This window comes from Misgurnus anguillicaudatus, chromosome 10, assembly GCF_027580225.2.
Source record: "Misgurnus anguillicaudatus chromosome 10, ASM2758022v2, whole genome shotgun sequence".
Classification (NCBI taxonomy): Eukaryota; Metazoa; Chordata; class Actinopteri; order Cypriniformes; family Cobitidae; genus Misgurnus; species Misgurnus anguillicaudatus.
This window is the reverse complement of record NC_073346.2, coordinates 6,322,189-6,348,473: the sequence shown is the minus strand read 5'-3', so window position 1 is coordinate 6,348,473 and position 26,285 is coordinate 6,322,189. Positions and strand designations below refer to the sequence as shown.

The 26,285-nt window shown below is 37.8% G+C and overlaps 1 protein-coding gene and 1 long non-coding RNA gene across 3 annotated transcripts; one reads left to right on the top strand and one right to left on the bottom strand.

The window, feature by feature from the left end:
* Nucleotides 1-1,441: 1,441 nt before the first annotated feature.
* Nucleotides 1,442-24,427, top strand: mtf1 (metal-regulatory transcription factor 1). Of its 2 annotated transcripts, none has more exons than XM_055209581.2 (12): nt 1,442-1,941; nt 2,389-2,430; nt 8,348-8,792; nt 8,955-9,193; nt 14,921-15,052; nt 15,803-15,876; nt 19,247-19,380; nt 19,458-19,532; nt 19,620-19,722; nt 19,802-20,280; nt 20,715-20,772; nt 20,881-24,427. In XM_055209581.2, exons 2-12 carry the CDS (start codon nt 2,408-2,410, stop codon nt 21,276-21,278), a joined length of 2,160 nt encoding a protein of 719 aa, XP_055065556.2. In that variant the 5' UTR covers nt 1,442-1,941; nt 2,389-2,407; the 3' UTR covers nt 21,279-24,427. The 2 variants fall into 2 exon arrangements, with proteins under 2 accessions (XP_055065556.2, XP_055065555.2); XM_055209580.2 differs by having other exon boundaries at nt 1,447-1,941; nt 8,294-8,792.
* Nucleotides 24,413-26,269, bottom strand: LOC129447759 (uncharacterized). The gene is made up of 4 exons (XR_008645568.2): nt 26,156-26,269; nt 26,045-26,085; nt 24,644-24,751; nt 24,413-24,558 (listed from the first exon to the last, which is right to left on the bottom strand). It is a non-coding gene; the product is annotated as an uncharacterized lncRNA (long non-coding RNA).
* Between the last annotated feature and the right edge of the window lie 16 nt (nt 26,270-26,285).

The following is a 26,285-nucleotide window of genomic DNA, read 5'->3' as shown; positions in this document are numbered from 1 at the left end:
GGGCACTGCCACTGCGTAATATCACTACGCCTGCTGCAGTCATGGTACAGCAGCAAAGTCCTTGATTATTACGCCAGAATGAGAGTATGGTTCCTAGCCATTTCGCAATTTTATATTTCCCGTCGGTCTTAGTACACGATGTAACTACAGAAGAGTCAAGTTTTAAATAAGAAAAATATTGAAACTCTTCAATGCTAACACAATCATGAGCATCCAATCAGGTTGTAGTGGTATTTGAAAGTTGAAAGAGACTGCAGGCCCCAGTGATGGAGAGCAAACATTGTGCATATTTTTTATATTTTGATAACTTGTTTTATTTACTTGCCTTTTTTTCATTCAAATTTGGCAAATTTAAAGCCCCCATAAAATTTAAATTAAACTTTTTTGCTTTTACTATAATTACGTCAGGCTTAAAAAATAAATATAAATCCGTATGGTCCAAAACACTGACATAATCTCATACAGAAGATATAATAAGCCTCTACGTTTTGTAACATGTCTTTGCCATAAATAAAACGCTATATTTTTCCTTTAAAGATTTAACTTCTCAAAGGTGCTAACCTTGAATACTAATAAAGATAAAGTCTAAACCTAAAAGTCCATCTTTACATCTCCCACTTTAAAAGGTTTTTTTTCTGCTCAAAATGACACCTATGTGGTTTGGTTTTTCCATTGGAAATAATGACATTCCTTGTTCATCTACAGGGGTACCACCAGGTGTAAAGAAAGTAGGTGACCAGGTGAAAGGAATGCCACAATACATTGTTTTTCTGTTATTCTGCTTTGATAATATCGTGTTTAAAAAGGTGGTCCTCTGAATGTTTCAAACAATCATTGGTGGGCCGTAAGTTGGAAAAGGTTGAGAACCCCTGATTTAGAGTATCCTGGAGAGGTAACGTCTCCGAACCCCAACGTTTCAGTACCGGGGTACCTCAAGGCTCAGTGCTTGGACCACTGCTCTTTTCTATATACATGACATCCCTAGGATCTGTCATTCGGAAACACTGTTTTTTTACCACTGCTATGCGGATGACACACAACTCTACTTTCCGTTCTGGCCTGATGATCCCATGGTTTCTGTTCGCATCTCAGCCTGCCTAAGTGACATCTCACTCTGGATGAAGGACCATCATCTCCAGCTGAGCCTTGCAAAGACAGAACTGCTTGTCATATCGTCTGAAGATTTATCACAATCTTTACGTTCAACTAGACCATTATGGGATTGGTCTTTGATGATCAGCTCAGTTTCACAGAGCACCGCCCGCTCTTGTAGATTCATCCTTTGGAAAATTCAACCTTTCATATCTGAGCATGCTACACAATTCCAGGTCCAAGTACTTTTAGCTGGTCTTAGGCTGAGGCTTGGCTAAACTGGTTGGCTAGTCTTCGCTGGTTCAAGATGAAGCAGGTTTAAGATCCTCCCAGCCTGACAAAACTGGTTAAACTGGTCTTCCAGCCTGGTGGGTCAGCTAGTCTCCCAGCCTGACCAGCTAAAGTTTTCAAAACCCCACAAACCAGCTGCGCTGTAGAGAGAAACCGATCTGAATATGGCAAACACTGATCCGGAGTCAGCTGTGCTGTAGAGAAGATCTGATCTGACCGCTGATCCGGAGTCAGCTGTAGAGAAAAGAAGATGTAAAGGCTGATTTGGAATCAGCTGTGCTGTAGAGAGGATCCGATCTGACCGCTGATCCGGAGTCAGCTGTAGAGAAAAGAAGATGTAAAGGCTGATTTGGAATCAGCTGTGCTGTAGAGAGGATCCGATCTGTATAAGGCGAACGCTGATCTGGAGTCAGCTGTCATGTAGAGAGGATCCGATGTGAATACGCCGAACGCTGATCTGGAGTCAGTGTTGTCGTTCATGATGGTGCCGATGGGAAGGAATGCACACATGAGCCTCTACACAACATTATTCCGGGCTTTTTCGTCTTTATAACCCTGGTAAACACATTCAGTGATTTTTATCTTATCGATTTGTTAGTGCACGCGCATGCTGTTGTCGTACATATGTTTAAATCGCTTGTCTTTATTTCATTCGTTTGTTTAATGCTAACGGTTTAAATCTGTTAGCATACAGCCACCCTACATACAATTGGGCTATTTTAACTTCATATATCCATTGTGTTCATAGATTCACTCTTTTCACTTCTGTTCATTAATGATGTCAAATGATAAATATAAGAGTTTCGTTGAGCGACAGCGTATGTTGTAGTTTATGAAGTGATGTTAGTGTTATGCTAATGGAGCTAACGCTGTCATTCACGTGAATGGAGACGTTTAGCCTCTCCTGTCGACTCATAACAAATATAACCGCTTAAATATATGATAAAAGTAAGACTTTTGAGTGTTTTCGTTAATTTGTTTTTATGATATTATTATTATTTAAAGGACAGAAGCAGATGAACTGATGACTGGAGCTTCAATACACGGGTGAGCTAAACTGTTAGCATAACTGACATTACAGTGTTGGTGTTTTAATGTAATATATATTTCATAAATCTCACGAGCTTTAAATGCATGCCCAGCTCTTTCTCCGGGTCTGTGTGTGCTTAGATTGGTAAACATGATGTTTTAAATGTATGACTTGTGACTGTCAGTAATGTTAAAGTGAACATAGAAACTTCTAGAAAGTGTCGATAGAAGAGTCGCGAGTCATATTAACTCGTATGTTCTTATGGATGATGTTTATTGCCACAATCGTATTATCGGTCGTGTAAGAAATGTGTTTGTAGTTGACACTGGTTGGGTTTCTAAACCTAGTGAGCTAAGTTAGCTGCCTACCTATTATTAAACATAGCCTGTCTTGCAGTCCCTAGTGTCCTGCAAACATAGACAGCATCATTATACATGATAGCATTAATCATAATATATAGGCATCATAATCTACACTATATAGACAAAAGTATTGGAATGCCCCGCCCCCTACCAGTACAAATGTTTGGGGCCACAGTGGCACCGTTGTCCCACAGTTCAAGCCTGTGCTGGGTCAGGAGGTCTTTCTGTGTCAGCATGGGTTTATTCTGGATACCTATATAGTCCAAAAACTAAATGCACTTTGATCTACACACTGAGGAAAGGGCAATTTGACATCTCCAATTCACCTAACCTTGGGCCTATACCATGAAGCCGGTTTAAGTGGATAGCCAGGTAAGTTTAAGATTAGTTTGCGCCAACCCTGGGTTTTAGGTACCATGAAAGTAGCGCGGCTTTAATCGGTGTTCGTCGCCATGGTATCTTACGCTGCACGGCTAACCTGCCCCGGAGCAGGTTATGTTCTGGATTCGAGATCTGAGACTGCAGTTTGACCAATCAGCTGCTAGCAAAGAAATATACAGGTGACGTAACTACTAGCGTCTCCGCGCAAATTTTATTTATTTGTATTTTTTATTGAACATATTAAAATACAAACATTAAGGCATATTCAACAATCACTATTTCCGTGTTAATACCACATTTAAAAAAAAAAAGAAGAAAAAAAAGGAGGGTGAGGGTCTTAATCTTAAACATCCAAAGCAGAAAGAAGTCTCAGGGGTCTCCGCGCAAATTGTAGAAGAGCACTTCGTAGAGAGAGTTTTTAGTTTTCCCTTGCCTAGTCATTTGTATGAAATATCTAGATTTTCCACGGAAGGAATCTCTTATCTTTGCAAACTTCTTGCCTCACATAAGAAATGTATCACGTTAAATCCATGCTTTTACTGGACCGTAAATGATGTGTATTGCGTTGCGCTTTTTTGCAAGTGGTACATACTTGTATGCTGTCGGTGGGGAAAACACGGTTTGTCGAACCATGCGCAAGGTGGTCCTCGCACTGTAAGAAAGCCTACATTAAGAGCTTCATAGTGTTCCACAGAAATTCCCTGACCATGTCTTTAAAAGAGGGCTTTTATAAAATTCCCTGTAAGGTTATTAACAAATTTAACAATGTAAATTAACTTAAAAAAGCATGTTTCACTTTGGGTACCTAAATAAATTATACAATGAAGTACATGTTAATGTACATGTTATATTAAAAAGAGCAGAGGCAGTATTATTTCACTCTTGAAATAAATTTTTATAATTTTCATAATTTTGTATAATTAGCTCATGCTCCTCCGCTAAAAAATATACAGCTCGTACGTGCTCTATTCTGATTGGTTGTTCGGTGCCGACGTCACTCTTTTATGTGCATGCGCGGGTGAAGTAATCATAGCCTAAAGATCAAAGCCTGAGTTGACAGAGAAAGTTGATAAGCCGCTTCATGGGACCACTAAAGCCTGATTGCATCGGTTTGGTTTTGTCAACTCAAAACCAATCCTGTAACCCCGAGTTTGTTCAGCTACCTTCATGGTATAGGCCCCTGCATTTTTAACCTAGCGATCAAGCAGTTCTCACTATGATTATAACCATTTGTTGCAACAGTTCTTCCACACCAGACTGAATCAGTTGTTTCTCATTGAACTTTACTTTGTAATGGTGACTCTTCGGAAAGCAAAATATTTGTTTGAGTTGTCGTGTGGCTCGTCATGTCAAAATATGTGTTTGCTTGGTGGACCATGGGAACCTATGTGCATCGCGTGTAGTGTCAAAATACGGCATACGCTTCGAAAGAATTAATGATAAAAAAAGACATCGCTCACCCATGCACATAGGTTCACATGATGCACAGAACACATATTTTTGACATGACCACACACATGACAATGTTTTGATGAGTTTCGCATTCGAGCCTGCTTGGAAAAAAGTCACGTGCCTCCACTGTTTTGTACACAGGGGTGCATTGTCATGCTGGAATAAAAAACATGCTCTGCCCAAACTGTTGCTGTAAATTTAAAATCACCCAATTCTCTATCCACACTATTCCTATGCTCCATCACGCCTTGCACGAATTATGGGTGCGACTGGAGCCGGCGTTTTCCATGATGATTATGGTCATAATTTTTTCATGTATGAGCCAGTGTGAGGATGAAATTAAGAAGTGTCCTGATAAATCACATGAAGAGATATCCAATCGTTTCATGTTGTTCCTCGGGAGTGACGGGCCTTCAATGTGCAAATATAAAAGCACAGATACATACCAGTATCTCCACAGTGGGACAGTCAGTCGAGTGTTTAATACATGGAATATACAGAGACTTCTTGTTTTTAACCTTTTCAGGTGATGGTTTAAAATGTCACAACGGTCCCTCTGGTGTGAGTTTTTTTTAAACGGCAATTTTTAATCGACTTGTTTGAGTTTTTATGGCGACACATCAAGCTTTACGCTATCCGACAGCAGCAGTAACTTATGCTTCTCATTTAACACCATTGTAAGTTATTTAAACAAACCATAATAAACTTATTACACTACTATTACATGTTTTCAGTATTGTTTTCGTTTTATGGAAATATTATTATGCAGTAGATAAAACATGAGCTTATGAAATTATTTGCTTATTTAAAAAAACATTTAAAACATAACAAAAGTAACATTACGCGCAAACACATTACGAACTATTATAAACATTAACTAATAAGCAGTTTATGTCGTAGGCTATATATTCTGAACTGTGATCTCATTTTTGTAATAATATATAGTAGTAGCAGAATAAATAAATCAGCTAAATCAGCATATTTTTATCAGCATAATATTAGTTGTTTTTGAATAATTATTGTATTTATTTTTCAGTTTCTATACGAGGTTTTACTGGATGGATGTGTGGATACAGTTAATAGATGCACGTGCGCCACATACACATTCAGTTCTTGTGCGTTTATTATAGTTAAAACAAATGTTTTGTAGAGATTTACTGCGTTTGTATCAGCTATTATGGCATCCCCTAACTGCACAAGTTATGCCTGGATTTCATAATAAGCATTAAAATGCCAGTCAAAACGGCAGACTCGTATCCATCGCAATAGGACTACCATTAGCTGTAGTGGCTCACTGGAAGTTTTACCCATATGAGGTCAAAGATGGCGGCACCCGCATTTACGTCAAGTATAAAGTGGATAAATTCTCTATATTCTCTGGGCTTACTGAAATTACTAAAGTAGTCACAGTTGTTCATTAGAAGTGGATGTCTCAAAACTTTTGCCATGAAGTGTACAATAGGCAGCAGGGACTGAGAATGTGTCCATGATGCATTGAATAATATGCTTCACAGGCAGTTCACTGAGATTTGGCCAAAAGTTTTAAGAATGACACAAATATTAAATTTCACAAAGTCTGCTGCTCCAGTGTTTATAGATCTTTTTGTCCGATGTTGTTATTATGGTATACTGAAGTGTAGTTACAAGCATTTCATAAATGTCAAAGGCTTTTATTCAAAATTACATTAAGTTTTTGCACGTAGTCAATATTTGCAGTGTTGACCCTTCTTTTTTAAGACCTCTGTAATTCACTATGGCATGCTGTCAATCAACTTTTGACTGAAGGCAACCCATTCTCACATAATCAATGCTTGGAGTTTGTCAGAATTTGTGGGGGTTTGTTTGTCCACCCGCCTCTTGAGGATTGACCACATGTTCTCAATGGGGTGAAGGTCAAAATTTTGATGTTTTGTTCCCCCAGCCATTTAGTTATCACTTTTGCCATATGGCAGGGGGCTCCATCATGCTGGATAAAGCGTTGTCAGTCACCAAACTGTTCTTGGATAGTTGTGAAAATTTGCTTTTTTTACCTATATGTATTCACGGCTGATTCAGCTGCAGGATTGGGACATGACCAGTGGAGAGCTTGTAAGCGCATCTGCATGAACTGGGAGTAAAAAACAGTTACCATGGTAAACTGAAGTAATTATACTCTAGTATACCATAGGAACATCTGACAAAAAAGCAGAAGACTTTGTGAAAATTTATATTTGTGTTATTCTTAATGTTTGTTAACCTTTTTATTAATTAAGTTTTGCAATAGACTTCACGTGTCAAAGCAGTGGTGCCTTTGAAATGCCTTACAAACCTGTCGGTCCAGCAGCACGCAATTTATATTTTAATCACACAATAATTGGGTCTCATTCACTAAGCATGCGTACGCACAAATTTGTGCGTGAGATGTACGTATGGATGTTTTCACGAACAAATCGTGATTCAACAAAAAACCTTCGTATCAAAATGTCTTCTAGACTTACGCAAATATTCAAGAAAATCTAAAACCACTCATACGCAATAATCACGTACACTATTATCAAATACTAGGCTATAATTATAATGTTTATAATAATGTTGATATTTAAAATTTACATGATTATATTTTATATTATAATATTTTCTGTATTCTATATTATTATACATGATCTGTATAATTATTATTATTATTATTATTATTATTATATACATTATTATAGCCTACGTATTTTTTCTAAACATATAAAGAAGATGCGTGTAATGACAAATCTTCACGCTTTCCTTCCTCACTTTTTAAATCTCGATGAAAGTGTCTGCTTGATGCCTAATGTAAACTTCATGTATATGTAATGATAAGTCTATACGTCAATTACTTGATCCCTGTCTGTTTTATTTTAGATACAGATGCGCGTCTCTGTCTTATTAATTAATGTCATATTTGTTAAAGCATCCAATACTTCTTTAATGTTACTACAGTCGGTGGACAGCACTGGCTTCCTCCGGCGACAACAAAACCTCCCAAATAAAAAATGCAAAGCAAAACTTAACTTTACCGGTAATAAATATGATCATGGATTTCTTTTCGAGCTCTTTTGCGTCTATGACAAACTGCTTTAAAATTTTCTCTGGACCAGCACTGGGCAACCCCCTTATATGGAGCTGGTTTGGTCGTGTTTTATGGAAATTACCAACCTTGTGCAGGCGCCCGGTCATGAAGAACACTTCAAATTCACTAACGTAAGCACAAGTATAAGAACAAACTCTTGTGCATACGCACGTGTTGTGAATTAGGCAGAAAGTTTTCGTGAGAAGTTCAAGTGTGCGTATAAATACGAAAAATGTATGCAATTATTAGTGAATGAGACCCACTGTTTTACCTCGATTATCTTGTTTTTTTAATTGTTGGAATCAATAATTGATATCGAAAAATCAAAAATGATTAATTGCACAGCCCTAATGTGAATTCAGCTATTCTCTTTAATATAAAATGATTTTTAAAACTATATTTTTATAGTTTTGTCCATAGTGTGAACAGCCAAACATAGTTTCCCGGCATTGTCCTACTTTCTTAACCCAGTATGACATTGTAGGCCTAATGTAGATATTATCTACATCATGGTATAGTTGTTGAAAATGAAATCTTATGGAGTCTTTGTTTTGTTCAGACTGCAAATGCATTACTTTGGTTTCCATTTTTTAAAACATGTTACAGTCGCAACAAAACCAAGCGTGTGGACAGAAACTCTGAACATATCTCGTCCATCAGGATCATGGGAGAGAATGGTCCTCTCACAGAGACAGACATGTTCTTCGAAGACGATGAAGAGGATGTCGACAAACTGGGCAGAGAGGAGGAAGATGAAGACAAGCTTGCCAATTATGACAAAGAGGACAGCATAATATCGGGACCCTCGTCTTCCTCCGGAAGGGTCTATGATCGCACGACCGTGCTCATTGAGCAGGACCCCATCTGTCTGGACGAGGAAGGCGAGGAAGATGGGATGTCCTTTCTGCCGGACGGAGAGGGGGACGAGGGCTCCCTGGCCTTCATGGCTGATCCGGACGGCATGTCGCAGGGCTACATTCATCATACCATTTCACCGGACCAGATACAGTTTATTATTAACCCAGGCTCCACCCCTATGCCACGAAACATTGAGGGGGCGACGCTGACGCTACACTCCGAGTGTCCAGAGACCAAGCAAAGAGAGGTGGGGAACATGATAGTAATAATGATAGTAATAATGTGCACATGCAAGTAAGAAATAAATCAGAAGTGTGTGTTTTATTGAGTACGGTCTTGTTTCTGTGCTTTGGCAATGTAAAGAAGACTCTTTTTGATCAAGAATATTGATCTTTGCTTGATCTTTCAGGTGAAGCGCTATCAGTGCATGTTTGAGGGCTGCACTCGTACTTACAGCACAGCGGGAAACCTGCGCACACATCAAAAGACGCACCGTGGTGAATATACGTTCGTGTGCAACCAGCAGGGCTGCGGCAAAGCCTTTCTCACATCATATAGCCTGAAGATCCACGTCCGTGTCCACACGAAAGAGAAGCCCTTCGAATGTGACGTGCAGGGCTGTGAGAAAGCCTTCAACACCCTCTACAGGTGAGCATACACACATCTCGCTGTATAGACCATTTTGCAGGATATAAACAACACTGCTCCAGAAGCACTTTCTGTTTTAGTTTATTAACACTTAATAAAATATATTAAAACGAAATACAACCAATAAAACATGTAGAACGGAATAAAATTGTAAATTAAATGTAAACTAAAAATTTTAAAACAAAAAAGTGCTTCTGGACCAGTGTTGTTTACATCTTGCAAAATGGTCTATTGATGTAAGGCACATGATGCTATAGGACGCTGCTCATGTGAGCGCTTGCCTGAAGTCACAGATATAACACATATCCGCCTCCTGTAGCTCTCTGTTTTTATTCATGCTTTGCTCATGTGACATGTCTTCATTTTGACTGCTCCTCACGTTTCTCTCACCCTTGTGTGCTGCTGTTATTATTAGCAGCTTTGTGTCTGGACTGCTCTTCTAAAACAGTTTACTAACCCGCATGAGCCTGACCAGTGACCAGTGCAACATGACATGATTCCAGTTGATCTGCATGTTTATAAGCTTGTAGAACTGAATTTCAGTAAGATTTAAAACACATAACATGCAATGCAACCATGAGAATTGGTCTAGTCTGAGAAATGTTATTTTGTGTAGATGTAAACCGCTGCCATAGAATAATATGGTTCAAACTGAGTAGTTTTGAGATATTGAGCTTTAAAGTTTTTGCATTGCTTATAGCAAAACTGCTATGGGAAACAAATCTCTTTTCTGAATCAGAAAAGCTTTTATTGCCAGGTATATGTTTACACATACAAGGAATTTGTTTTGGTGACAGAAGCTACCATAGCAGAAATAAAATGACAGTGACAAGGCGCAGATAATAAAAAGTTGTGCACCTATTTAAAAAATACACAATATACAAATAGACAATATTATGTATATGTACAGGCATGTTACAGTAAGGAAAATAAGTATTTGAACACCCTGCTATTTTGCAAGCTCTTCCACTTAGAAATCATGAAGGGGGTCTGAAATTGTGATTTCTGGATTTTTTTTAGATTATGTCTCTTACAGTGGACATGCACCTACGATGACAATGTATGATTTTTAACTATTTATTTGTATGATCCAAAGTATTTGAATACCTGAGAAAATCAATGTTAATATTTGGTACAGTAGCCTTTGTTTGCAATTACAGAGGTCAAACGTTTCCTGTCGTTTTTCACCAGGTTTGCACACACTGCAGGAGGGATTTTGGCCCACTCCTCCACACACATCTTCTCTAGATCAGTCCAAAGATTCTCCCATCAAAGATTCTTTATTGGGTTTAGGTCTGGAGACTGGCTAGGCCACGCCAGAACCTTGATATGCTTCTTACAGAGCCACTTCTTGGTTATCCTGGCTGTGTGCTTCGGGTCATTGCCATGTTGGAAGTAGGGATGGGCATTTTCCAGTAATTTACTATTCGAATATTTAAGCTTATAAAGAACGAATATTCGTTTATTTAAATTATGTTAATTAATGCATGCGTGTTTTGTATTTTTCATTTTGTCATAATTTCACATAAGGCTTATAATTAGGAAATATCCACAACAAGCTAAACGTATATTCTGTAAGTATATATATGTATGTATTTTTAAGTTGAAAACATTGTTATATATATATATATATATATATATATATATATATATATATATATATATATATATATATATATATTCTTAAATTCTTAAAAAATATCCTACAGAAAAAAAGGCGTCAAAACCCCATGCGGAGCAAAGTCTGAGTCAAACCCTTAGTTTCAAGTCGGTCGTTAGTATGAATTCATTACTGTTTGATCTTACATACATTATATTTTACCAAATATTATACACTTACCCCAAATCTAAGCGAAGTTTGAGGACTTGCGAAGTTTACAGTTTGAGGACTTGACAAAGTAGGCTATCATAATTTATACAGACTCAAAACACCAAATAAGAGCCCGGAGAAAACGAAAAAACACATCTACATAACCGACTGCTCAGTCGCCATATAAATATCTTCTCAGTTTAGTTTGACATGTATTTGTGAATAAAGAAAACCATATTTATCCTACCTGCTTTGGTGAAAGCCTGTTCTTCTGACTAGATAAAATAATGACGGTGCTGCGGAGAAAACTCTTCCTCGTGATGATGGTTATCCGATAAAAACAACAGACACATTGAACAAGATTGAATATCTGTATTTAACATTATTTTACAAATAACGTAAGCTGGCTCGATACATTATTGTTGCTAAAGTTACTAACGTTGTTGCTAAAGTTACTAACGTATAGCTTAATTTAACAACATTTCACAAAGACGGAGCTTTGCTTTTAAACTGCCATGTGCAGTTATCTGGTTCATTTTCGAAAGAGCACCGCAATATAATAAATGTTCTCCATTTCATTTCGTTCTCCGTGTCTGTCTCGTTATTAACAAAATAAAGTAGACTTTATAACAGAAAGCTTACAAATCTCTCATGATGTGTTGATGGGGGCGGCGGAGAAGCACGTTTAATAACACGTGAGCCCTCACTGAGCCAGTGGCCAAATACGGCGCGCCGCTGACAAACCTGGAGATAAAAGGAAAAACTTAAATTCGTCTACAATCTGCATTGCCAAACAATCAGAAATACATACAAATTAATGTTCATGTATATGTTACATTTAAGTCTGTAAAAGACAGTATAGATAAAGTAAAAAAGCATTAAATAAGTCGTAACCCTTTGGTGGCACATTAAAAACAAACAAACATTCGAATAGCATTTTTGCATTCGAATTATTATTGCCGATTGAATATTCGAATATCCGTGCCCATCCCTAGTTGGAAGACCCAGCCTCGACCCATCTTCAATGCTCTAACTGAGGGAAGGAGGTTGTTCTCCAAAATCTCGCAATACATGGCCCCGGTCATCCTCTCCTTAATACAGTGCAGTCGCCCTGTCCCATGTGCAGAAAAACTCCCCCTGAGGCTACCACCCCCATGCTTCACAGTAGGGATGGTGTTCTTGGGATGGTACTCATCTTTCTTCTTCCTCCAAACACGTTTAGTGGAATTATGACCAAAAAGTTATATTTTGGTCTCATCTGACCACATGACTTTCTCCCATGACTCCTCTGGATCATCCAAATGGTAATTGGCAAACTTAAGACGGGCCTGGGTAAGGGTGTCACGATTTCGATTTTAAATCGAAATCGATCGAAATTAAGTCACAACCTCGAACTTCGAATTAAAAAATAAGATCGTCGATGCTGCCACGCCCCCATGTCACGTCCGGTCGGCTTGCCAAGCGGGGAAAAATAAACTCTCAGAAGTGCCTTTAAAAACATCCATCCAGCGGAACGCGATTTATATTTTAAACACGAGAGATGTATTGCTCCAACTCCTTGAAATGCATATCATAAACAGGATTACTACCTAGTGATCTGCCTTCGGACAGAGCGCAGCTCTCTGCACATGCACGAGAGAGCCGCCAAGATGCAGCGGGTTATATTTTAAACAAAAGGTATGGTTTGCCTCAGCTCGCATGAAACGCATAAAACTGAACAAAAACGTAAGGATTATTACTTTAGTTTATGTTTAGACTTTGGACAGATGCAAGAGCGCGTGCACGTGAGACAGAGAGAAGCGCAGCTGCTTACGACGCACCGGTTTTAGTTCAGATAATAGGAGTCCAAGACGCGCGCATTAAGTCTATCTGCGTGCAAGTAGGAATTCTCTCTCTACAAGCTCTCTCGCGTAAAGTAAAGCCCACAAACCCCCATGCGAGGAAAAGCACGCAATGTGCATGTTAATGTGAAACTATAATAATAAAAGTAATAAAGGCATATCATTTTTTGTCTTAAAAAAATCATTTAAAAATCGAGAATCGAATTGAATCGTGACATCAGAATCGAAAATGTAATCGAATCGAGGATTTGGAGAATCGTGACACCCCTAGGCCTGGGCATGTGCTGGTTTAAGCAGGGGAACCTTCCGTGCCATGCATGATTTCAAACCATGACGTCTTAGTGTATTACCAACAGTGACCTTCCCCGTACCCCTTTCCAGCCTTGTGGATGTGTACAAACAGATCTTTGAGGGTCAGAGTTCTAGCTGATAGACAGGTGTTCAAATACTTATTTGCAGCTGTGTCATACAAATAAATAGTTAAAAAACATATATTGTAATTTCTGGATTTTTTTTTAGATTATGTCTCTCACAGTGAACATGCACGTACGATGACAATTTCAGACCCCTCCATGATTTCTAAGTGGGAGAACTTGCAAAATAGCAGAGTGTTCAAATACTTATTTTCCACACTGTATATATCATGGAGAAAATGTAATATAATAAGAAGAATAGACATGCTCAGTTTAAAAAAGTAATAGCATGTGGTTATTACACATGGTTTTTTTTTCATTTCTGTTTTTTAAGACATGAAAATAACAGAAACCCTATATGTATTTTAAATGTGCAATATCACAATCCTCTCAGATTTGTTAAAGGATTTTTTGGAAGAAGTCGAATGCAGACAGAAAAAATATCACTTTCTGCTTGGAATTATAAGGTTTTAGCTTACAAAACATTGCCTGATATTTGGGCAGCTGTCTTTGACAAGATCATCAGTATAGTCGATCATGAGATTTTTATAAACATCGTGTTGTGTAACATTGTTTAGTCTGTGTTTCTGCTCTCTGTTCCACTGTTACTGGGCAGAGCATTCCAGCAACTTGGTAAAGAAAGCTTATTGGTTCTCTTGTGTGCATTCAAAGTTATGATTGGCTCACAGATAGAAACTTACAAAACCAAGTTCAAGCTCGACTTTGTACACCGAGAGCCCTAATGTTGTTTGTACTCAAAAAGTCAAGCAATCATGACTTAAATTTTGCAGCTTGACTATCTTTGTCCATTTAACTTAACTTACAAAAACCATAAACTTAAAAATTCAAGTGCAATTAATTTAAAATAATCAGTTCAAAATGCTGCAAGGAATACCCATAAGCCCTTGCGCCTGGAAATTTTGATTTAACAAATTTTAATTTTGATTTAATTTTGGTCAAAGAATAACAATTGTTGGGACATATAAACATTGTTGTTAATACAATTTCTTAGAGTTTTTCACACTTTGTAGCATTATTGATGTTTTTTGTAAATTATATATTTTTTGTGAATTCACCGTTCAGGTGATCAGTGTAGCCTTTGGTATGCATGCACCACATTCAGCTCATTGTATTTCTCTCTATAATGAAGATACACATGAACAGTGCAGTGTGTTGTGTGCTTCTGTGGAGAATTAAGCGTTTTCAGTGTAGAAAAAATATGTTTTCTAAATAAAAAGTCCTAAAATTACTTTAAAAAAATTACTAAATATAAATAACTAATAATTTTTAATCATTTAAAGGCTGCGAAACATATAGTCCCATCTTAAATGGATGATAAAATTTATTCACATTTATTTATATAAAACTTTATACAAAACAAGATGCTTCAAGAAGAAAAATGTTGCCTTCATTAGAGTCAATGTACACTAATATGAAACATTTACCTTGGAGAACTGGATTATTGTCTGTTAGTCTATAAAGAAAATTCCATTCATACAGGGTTTGAACAATTTGAGGGTGCGTACATGATTTGGCTAAACTGTAACTTTTAATATGGGATAGGAGAGGGCATGTTAATCTAGGAAAATGAGATGTACTGTAAGACAATATGTATAAACACTGAATAAACTCAATGTCTGATTGTGAATGTTGTGTTGACCAGACTGAAAGCACACCAGAGGATACACACCGGCAAGACATTTAACTGTGAATCAGAGGGATGCACCAAGTACTTTACCACACTCAGTGACCTGAGGAAACATATACGCACACACACGGGAGAAAAACCCTTCCGGTGAGTAAGATTACAGTATTTGAGGGAAACTACGCTGCCCCCCCTAAAATTAGCCAGAGAAGAAAGCTACTTTAACATGTTACCAAAAAGTTAAATATATAGTGCAAATTAATACAATATTTCAAGTCACATTATCAGTTATTAAAAAAATAAAAACTGTATTTTGTCGTGTGTTTGTGTCATATGTGTGTGTTTGGGGCACCATCCAAACGAATGTGTATGTAGGTCAGTAAATTTGTTAAAAGCAGATGACTTGAGGCTGAGCTCTAAGTGGTTGGTTTCAGATCCACCTTGGGGCGCAGCACTGTGCTTACACATGTGCCATACTACTGTGAACAGAGAATAAAACTTACAGAATAAAATAAATGCCATATATGCGCTGTGCTAAACCACCATAGACACTTATTTTAACAACTGCAGCATTGACTAAGTGGTCTTTAAATTGGGGCTCTAGTGGCACTGATGTCAGCAAGCTGTACAGTTTGTGGCATCAGGACATCAAACTGAATGAAACTACATCAAAACATGTTAAATGCATAAAACTTAAATAGCATTTAAACTGAAAAAGACTGAGGAAGGACTTGAATCACAACTTGCACCTTTAGTCCTTATACTGATTTGGGATACTGGATACAGTATACTTAAAGTTACTTACACTAAATAAGAATTAAAAATATAGTAATGTGAAAACTATATGTATTTCACCAAAGAAAAGAATGTATTTAGACATGATGTGTTTGTGTTGTGTAGGTGTGACCATGATGGGTGTGGTAAAGCTTTTGCTGCTAGTCATCACCTGAAGACACATGTACGGACACACACTGGTAAGATCCAATACATCCTTAAATGTGAATAGCACCTGTTTACCATATTACTGCAACAAGTTCCTTGCAGCAATAAAGTTTTGTTTTGGGGTATTTGGCTAATCAACCCTTAGGGCTAACTGCCTATGTTATGGTTGGATATTTGACAAATACTGATTTGTTTTTTTCTTCTTGTTGTTAATGAGGACAAAACAAGTTATTAAATACTAAAAATGTTATATTGTTGAGACCAGTGTTGGGTAACATCTTCAGTCATGCAATTAGATTACTGTACAAATGACTCTCTCCAAAAAGTATTTAATTACTTATTATTTCTAAATCCTATTTAGTAAATGATACAAAGATAGGCTTGAAACAGCTCAAATAAATCATATAAAAGTATGTAAATTATTCTGTTCACACTTTTTAAGGTCCAATTCTCACTATTAACTAACTATTAACTACTTTTGCATCAATATAGTCCTAATTACTTCTTATTAATACTTAGTAAAGTAGTTAAGTATTGGTAGGAATTGGGTGGGATTAAAGATGTAGAATAAGGTTTTGCAGAACCAGGCATTAATATGTGCTTTAAAGGAACAGTATGTAAGAAATTTATATCAATCAATCATAAAATGGCCCTGATATGTCACTAGACATTAAGAAATCATTTTCATTTCAAATACTTATATCACTGACAACAGTGGTCCGGCCAGGATATTCTCATTTAAAAAGTGAAGTTGCAGCCCTCAACTGATGTTTATGTTGTCATTTTGTGTATTGGCCACCAGTTGTGTGATTGCAATACCAGTTTTGACCATAGATATGTATATAAAGGCTAGATGGCTCAAGGCGGAGTCCCTAACGGCATCACCTGGCGGCCATCTTACGACAGGGCGCTCGCTCACTCGTAGCATTGAGTTTAATGGTGCAGGTACTTTTAAATGACCATAACTTGCTCAATTTTCTACCGATTTTCAAACGGTTTGGGTTTTTACAAACGTTATTAACGTGGCTATAATTCTGGATGCTTTAACATATTTCATGAATTTATTTTTTATTTTTAGTATAGGTATGCAGTGTCATAGGTACATCTTCGAGGTTTATAACAAACCAAACCATTTGAAAACGGTAAAAAATTAAGCAAGTTATGGTCATTAAAAGTACCTGCATCATTAAACCTCAATGCTACGAGCGAGCGAGCGCCCCGTGGCAAGACGGCCGCCAAAATGCGGCCGTTGCACTCAATTGGCCAGCAGCGCGGACGAGCCATCTAGCCTTTATATACATATCTATGGTTTTGACCACAATCCTACAAACTTTTCCTTTAAGTATTGATAAACAGCCAATATCTCAGTAATATTACTGCTACTAACCAACCAGTTAAAGGCGGGGTCCATGACATCGGAAAGACAATGTTGATATTTGAAATCAGCTAAACAAACGCCCCTACCCCCCAAAAATCTGGACCTTCTGTTGATAGACCCGCCCCACACATACGCAACCCAGGCAACGACGTTGGTTATTAGACACGCCCCTTACTGCTGATTGGCTACAAGTGTGTTTTGGTAGTCAACCCGACTCCGTTTTCCAAATTGTTTTTTTTTTTAATCATGGACCCCGCCTTTAATAGTGAGATGCTACAGTGTTACCTTTACACTTATTAACTCACCAAAGTATTTAAAGTGAGAAGGACACATAAAAAACATGCATTTTATCCTAAGACTTTAAAGTTGACGTTAATTCCACTTGTATTGTATATCATTATTATAATTATATATGTATATAAACAACACCAGTAAAATAGGCTTCTAAAAGAGGTTTTGCTCATAAATGTATGTAAAATACAGTAGTACATGAACTTTTGATTGTTGTACTGGTGGTATACAGACAGCTTGAGTTCATGCGTGTGCAAAACAGACAGCTTGAGTTCATGCGTGTGCAAACGCTCTCCATACGCTCTGCTCAAGCTACACCAACATGCTGCTAACACGTTCAGTGTGAAATTGGCTCGAGTTGTTGCTGTGAGTCTGAGCCAATCTGCAAATTTTGGTTAGTCAAGAGTTGACAAATTCAGCAGAAATCACATTGTGTATGATGGGTACAGACTCTTGTTATTTTAAGTATTGTTTAGTATTATTTCAGTAGTAAACACGTTTTGGGCCGACTTTAAAGGAAGTGGTAAATATTGTATGATGCTCCTCATCTCACTGAAGTCTTATGCTGACCAGTGATTGTAGTTTCTGTTTCTGTTTTCTTGTGTGCACACAATCATAGGACAGAGGAGTATCTTGTGATTGTCGTGTGATTATGCTTTTTTAAGAGTAAAACACTTCCTGTCTGTCCTTAGGCTTCCATCACTTCCTGTACTTAACCTAATCTTTAGTGCCTTTCTCACAATTTCTCTAGCATTGATTCTGTTGATGAAATAATCAGTCAATCTAATACACTTTTTTTGTCTCAGGGGAAACATCAAGTTTAAAAGGGCCACTATGTGAACAACAAATTTAGCTTTATTTATTTCAAATCAACACCTGCTGTACTACAGCTATACATGCACATTTATCTTTAACTTGCTTTTTATAAACACACTTTCAGATTTTGAAACAAATCAACAACATCCTGTTTCTCTAGCATATCACTGGATACATACTGTTACATTATATGTAGCATATAGTTAATATACAGTTTTTAAGGAAACAATATAGTATGACACTATGAATAATATATTTAGTATAGTAAGACATCTAATTTCATATCCATTGTGAGCAATATTTGCAGTTACCACCATAAAGAAAATTAACCATGGTTTTATTAGTGTTGTAACCATGTTATTAGCAGATGAATCGTCATGGACATAAACATGCTTACTATAGTTAAGTCATGCTTCATTTTCTTAAGGGTAAATCATCCCTTGTGTGCATTGCTAGAACATTATTAAAAATCACCATGAAAATAAAACTGAGGAAAGCAGGTTTGTGCTTTTTAAAAAAAGGGCAAAAAATGGCAAATCACACATACTGCCTTCTGTCTAATGCTGGTGAATTATTTTGCTGCCATTCTGAGTTTATCTTTGTTTTGTTTTCATTTTTTCACTCATTCGTGTCAGTACTGTCTGCAGACTTGTGACATCTGTTGGACTATGGTTGTACTGCATCAATTTAATCATTCTGGACCAAAATCCTAAATCGAACACAATATTTAATACAGTTATAAACAGCCTCACGTCGGCCGTAGTTTGCCCACCATTGGGCTAATCACTCAGCTAGCAAGCTGAGCAAGTTTTTATAAAAAATCTAAATAAAAAAACGAATTAGTAAATGGGTCATGTATTCTGGCTTTTTGAAAACCTTTGTCCAGCTCAGTCTTTCTGTTTGTCTGTCTGTCTCAGGAGAAAAGCCGTTTTTCTGTCCGAGCGATGGCTGTGAGAAGACCTTCAGCTCTCAGTATAGTTTAAAGAGTCACATTCGTGGTCATGATAAAGGTCCAACGTTCACCGTGAGCAGCAGTCATCCTCTCTCAGAGGTACAACACTCAACATTTCCTCTTGTTGTTGGCATTTGGTGTATGTCATTTACTGACTGTGGACAATGATGTTACAGGATGCAAATCATTCGCTGTGTCTCAGTGATTTGAGTCTTATTTCCACAGACTCGGAGCTCCAGGAGAACCACGGCGTAAGTTTTGTCTTGTTCATAAACAAGAGTCGTGTTCAGTTGTGTGTCTCTCGAGCGTATCTGAGCACACGCACTCTTATGTTTCAGTCTCAGGGTGTGGATCTGAACAGTGTCACTCCCATAAGGATCTTTGAGTTGATGTTCCAGAGTCCTGAAAACAGTGTCAGCCAGGATGACCCAAAACCCAACGGTGAGTACTTGTAGATGTTACTCTGAGCACCACATATATCCCATTTGTCAATCTCATTTTGAGCATTTTGTTTCTCCAGATAACCCCGTGGAGTCTTTCGGTCTTGACCCATCACCTCAGAAAGATGTCTCTGCAAACTCTGCCTTCCCTCAAGCGACTTCATCCACCTCATCCCCAACCTCTTCCATTACGACCCCTGTATTAGAAGCTCAAGCTCCACCTACAACGTGCTCCTCTCTGCCAGCCCCGCCTCCTGCTGTCAGCAGCTCATTACTGACCCCGCCTTTCCCTTCTGTCCCACCCACCTCATCGCACTCATCAGAAGCGTCTGGTTCAACTACAACATCGGGCAGCCAGCAGTATGTGGCACCGCCTCCCACGGCTCAGCCGGTGCCCACAGCAGCGACGGGGACTGATGCGGTACCTTTGGCTCCTCCCCCTCCCACCATCACCATCGCTCCCACTCTTGGCCTGCAGCCTAGCATTGTCATGTCTGATCACAACCTGCAGTGGATCATCAGCAGTGCCACCGGCACACAACCGAACCCCGAACAACAGGTCCAGCTTTCTTTCATTTTATCCGACACCACCAGACGTGATAAACGTCGGTCCCTTTTTAAATGCGAGTCTTAAAGGAAAACACCACAGTTTTTCAATATTTTACTATGTTCTTACCTCAACTTAGACGAATGAATACATACCTATCTTTTTTCAATGCATGCACTTAATCTTTGTACAGCGCGTTGTGAATGTGTTAGCATTTAGCCTAGCCTCATTCATTCCTATGGCTCCAAACAGAGATGAATTTAGACGCCACCAAACACTTCAATGTTTTCCCCATTTAAAGACTGTTACATAAGTAGTTACACGAGTAAGTATGGTGGCACAAAATAAAAGTGGTGATAAAAAAAAAAAGAGGACTATATTGTATGGCGGAAGAGCACTTAATTTGCAGTTTGTTAATTTGGATATTTGTACGCTTTCATTTTCAGGGCCCAAAAGTAGAGAAGGTCTTTTTCACCACAGCCATACCAGTCAGTGGAAATTCAGGTAAGATGACAGACACAGACTCTCTTTATAACCAGACTGACTCGCTTTATTTTCAGTTTGCAACAAATGTTGTACAATTACGCGATTGGGGATCTGTTGTTCTTTCAGGAAACGCTGTGCAGCAGATTGGTCTGAGCCTGCCGGTTATCATCATAAAGCAGGAAGAGTCCTGCCAATGTCATTGTGCCTGTAGAGACTCCATTAAAGACAAGAGCTCTGCGGTCTCCTCCGCGCAGGAGTCAAAGAGCACATCACCTCCCCAAACTCTCCCCGAAGCTCCTCCTCGCTCGTGCAGCCCGCCAACGGAGGAGACCGCCAAATCGTCCGCGCCACCTCAACCGGAGAGCGCGCCGGCCCCGTTGACCCCCGATCCTGCCGTGGACAGCCTTGCAGGCATGGATGTTGTGGATCTGCTCAGCCCGGATACAACAGCAAAAATAGAGGCCTTGCTAATGGTCGCAGATGAGTTCTCCATAGATACTGGAGGCAGCAGCAGCGCCCGCTAGAGTACCCCGAGGTTTAGGTCTCTTCTCCATACAGACCCGTACGTGTACGGCCTCACACCTCTGTTTGAGAAACTCATCCAAGTGTGTGTTTCACGGCACTTACATATGACGGCAGTGGATTTGCACGTGGAGCAGTTTGGTGTGGTTTTAAAGGAGTTTTATCCTGGTTTCTACCCCTACTGCATCTCTATAGAGTTTAAGCCCTGTAATTTTGTAGTCATTCAGATTTTCAAAAAGGAGATGAATCACATAAAACAAGAAGAGTTTTTGGCCGGCCATGAGCTGTACTTGAGTTTATAACTTGAAATTGATCCGAATGTACCGCACAGTTGTTCACTGAGAGTTCATAGGTTATGAAGTCATCTTGAAGTATTTTATATGTAATTTATTAGAAAGCCTACAATAGTCATGCTAATGTGATTATTTTGCGGTTTGTTTCTCTGGACGGACTGACATTTACTTGCCTTTTAAATGTAATTTAGAGGTTTGTTTGGCTGCCTATAACTTACTATTTAATTTTATATATGTTAATTTATTCAAATACTTCACTGGTAGATAAATGTAGCTCCCCATTCACAAAATTTCCATTTCCAACTAGGCCGAAGTAAATCTCATGAAGCCAAAAATAATCATGCTTAGTGCTTACTTTATAGTTTACTTTAAAAATCAAAGGCAAATCAATAGAAAGTAAAAACAAGATTTTGACGCGAGTTTGTGACTCGAGCACATTTACCTTCTTCCCCTTTAAATTCTAATGAATTTATACATTTAATGCACTGAATGAATGAATGAAGGTTTTTCTGATAGGATCATTGAATCGCTGTACCTAGAATGGATGTTTTATGATGGGGAGTTTTTGTGTTTTGTTATTGAGAATTAGGAGGGGAGACGGGGGGGTCAGTGTGCTGTCACAAAACAAGACGAAATCTGAGTTATATACTGATTTTAACAGCCAATCACTGACATCTTCCTTATGCCTTTATAATAATGTGTATGTCTATTACTGCACTTTTTCTTTTTTGAAACTTGTTTCTAAACCCGTGTGAGTCTCGCTGTGATCCGCTCAGGGATACAGAGAAACAAACAGTGGTTTATTGCGTGCGTGCGTGCGTGTGTGCATGAGTGAGTGAGTGAGTGAACTTGACTACACCAAGCAGATATGAACCTGCTTATAGTAGTGCACTACCAACCCAGTGAATGCCACGTTACCTGCATTCATGATTATATACCACTGCTGTATAGAAGTTTAATGTAAATGTTAAAGCCTTTAGATTATTGTATTTGTATTTTTGTACAGAAGTATGAGAATCTTTCATGTTTTATGCAGTATGTATGTACTTCATCACACAAAAGAGTAGACCGTTTCTCAACAGTTGCCTTATCCTGCCTTCACTTGTTCTTCACTTGATTCCTTCATGTTTCTGATTGATGTCTTTGACATGTTTAATAATTGAGTTGCTTCTGTACGGTGACAATTTAACTCATTTACGGTACGTTACATCAGTAGGTCATCGTATAATTCGTGTATATCACGCCGTCAAAATGTTTTGCTTTAGAATGACATCTGAATGATGTGTCACTATATTGTATACTACAGCTTTTAACATTTTCACTACATTTCATTAATGGGAACTGTACTGGAACAGTTCCTGTCAGTTTAAGTGATACGTTGAAAATGTGCAAACCTTTTACCCTGAGCTTTTTATTATAATTTCAATGATAAATGACATGATATAAGCCATTATATTGACCTAAACTTCACTTTAATGAAACCTACTATGCAACATCATAGAGCATTGAATATAGACATACTGTAACAACAAACCACTAAGATCTCATTTGTCATATTGTTTCATTATATGAAAGTCATCTTGAAAGAAAAATATGTCTATTTAAAAAACTTTATTCTTCAACATGTTTGAAATTTTCTTTAGCTGTTGCACAGAGTTTTGTTTGATTTGATGATTTGAAGAGTTTCGTTGCCAAACGAGATTTTTTATTTTTCAGAAATCTCGTTTTTTTGGTTGTGCATTCCAATTAATATCAATTCAACTGCAGTTTGTTTTGATTTAAACCTTCATAACTTAAAAAATACATCTAAGTAGCACCATAAAACAATAATAACATAACATAATAAACATGTTTTGACAAAAATGTTAAAAGCGGAGTTATCTCGTTTTGCAACGAAACTCTTCATTTCAATATGTATCTGGGCATTGCAATGCGTTTTATCCCCCGTCAGACTTGCTGCTTCTGTATGTCGGTTTGGATTCATGTAACCCATTTACTAAAACTCTTGTTTTTACTGATGTAGTAACTTGTTACTTTCAGACTATGGTTTCATTCCTGCTTAAAGGTGCAGTGTGTAGATTTTAGGGGCATCTAGTGGTGAGGTTGCATATTGCACCTCTCCCTTTCGAAGCACATAGAGAAGCTATGGTAGCCATCACAGGACAAACACATCATCGTCTGAGACAACGTAGTGACAAACACGCTCTGTAGAGCAGTTTGTCCATTTAGGGCTACTGCAGAAATTTGATTGCGCAAAATGGCAGCTTCCATGTAAGAGGACCTGCTGTGTATGTAGATAAAAACGTCTCATTCTAAGGTTATAAAAACATAACAGTTCATAAAAAAAAGATCTTTATACACCACTAAAAACATGGGTATCTATATTATATTGCACTGCTGTCAAAAGATCGTTCTAAAATTTACACACTGCACCTTTAAGTCAACTTTTGTTAATGTAGATCCTTCACCCATTCATGGTTTTGTGCAGTAAAACCGATTCTGGTGCCATCATCATCCTTTTGTCACACGTGTGAGTTTTCTGAAGGGTGTGAGTGAATGAATCATTGCCTGACACATGGATCAGATGTAGGGATTGATGAATTGTGATTTCCAGGTTCAGCAGAGAACATTTGAAGCAGTTAAGTTGGACTGATGTGTTAGTAAAGCTTTTAAAGAGGAACCTTGATTCTTCCATCAGAGCTGCTTTTGATAAAGTGTGATGAGACTGTATAAAGATCTGTATTTTTAAAGAATGTATAATGTGAATTTTTGTTTCTCTTACGCTTGTTTTGTATAAAGTATTATGGCAAAGTAATAACTTTTTGAATCAAAAAGCAATACAGTAACAGTAAAATCTTGTCTGGTTTATTGGATTATTTCAGTTTAAAATCTCTTTCATGAGAAGACTTTAACATACACTTAATATATAACATTCAAAGGATTATCAGTTATCCAGTTCTTGAACAGACACATGATCAAGTCCTCTTTCCTGTCAAAATGAAGATATGAATGAGTAGTATTTGACTTTCAGACAGTTTATTAATTCATGATTGAATATGATGGACACAAGTTACCTGCAGTATTGTGTGAATGTAGAATAGATCGTTGATGATGACGCTACAGAGATCAATCTGCTGCTGTCTCTCACATATCCTGATATCAAGATCTTCATGAGCATTGATCTACAATCAATAGCATAACTTTCATTTCATTAGATTTTGTAATGTTTAATCAAGTTATGGATGTGCAGTGCACACCAATGCTGCAGTATCGATAAATCGATGCCTAGAAGATAAGTTGGTATCGCTGTTATATTATATAATTAAGATGTTGATACTTTAATGATTTCATCATAAGTGTTCTTGTGTGTTTGACGATACACATCGATCGGTCTGCGACTGCGCAGCCTACCCTTTAACACGGGCGTGCACCATACACTTCAACGCAGCGTAATAGAGGGTATGCATTGACGTCACTTTTCCACGTGACCACGGCGGAACTCGCCCGGTTGAGTGGCAAACGTTCAACAAAACGGCTGGTTTTCATAGCGGCTGCTGCAAAAATGACAGTAAAACTGACTATTATCAGCTTAAATTGAATTTAGTTGGACTTGATAGCAGAGGTGGACAATACTTAGTTACATTAGTTACATTTTCAAAGCGTCTGTGCTTTATTAGGGTGTTTGTATTGGGAAAATTTTACTTCACTACATTCTAAAGAATAAAATCATACTGTGTATTATTTAATATTCCAGATTAAAATGTATTTAATACCTAATTACATCAAAATTATTTAATTTTACTTGAGTATGTTAATGTACTTAACAAAAACGTGTATTTATGAAATGTAATAAAGTAAAAATAATGATAATATGCTGTGGAATGCATGTTCTCCAAAGAAAAACACGAAGAAAATCCAAATGCTTGAAAAAATACGTTTAAGTAGAAAGTAAAACCTCTGCTTGATAGTGACCCTAGCAACTTATCAACCCACCTGTGGTCTGTGAACATTGGCATGAACGATCAATTCACTTCTCCTTTTGGTGCTTTTTGGCAGTCTGTGAAACGATAGCTCAGGATTCTTGTTAATCTGTCTATACAGTCTATCGCACAACAGCTTTTTCCCCCATTTAAACGCGTTTTCACCGTTTTCGCGGATTTCACACTGTACTCAAATACATGCTGCCGCTCTGTCTTTTCCCACTCAGTGGGCGTAACCGCAGTTACTTTCGCCGAAGATGACGTCACGTGCATACCATCTAATACAAAAAAATATTTAAACATTTACAAACACATCCTAAACTGTATAAAGAAGCTGAACAAAAGCAATGCCAAGTCTCTCTCTCTCTCTGTCCGTTACAAGAGAGTTTATATACACATAATAACCAGTATTCGTTTAGTTAAGTCAAGTGTATAGCATCATATCGCTTGCAGCAAAAAGTGGAATCACCCATCCCCAAATCGAGTAAAATCTACCTGGTTTGGCGGAAGGTCTGTTGTTATTTCGGTCTCTGCGTCTGTGTGGATGTTAAAGATATCAGCACATGAATGATAATATATGTTATTTTCTTTATTTTGTAATCTTACCGGCACGCGAATCCATTTTTAGTTTTATTTGTTTTGATGAAAGCGTGTCATTATATCTCGCTTTAATTATATAGATGTATGGCTGATAATTAATTGAATGTGTGTGGATTTGACTACCTACAGGTGCTTT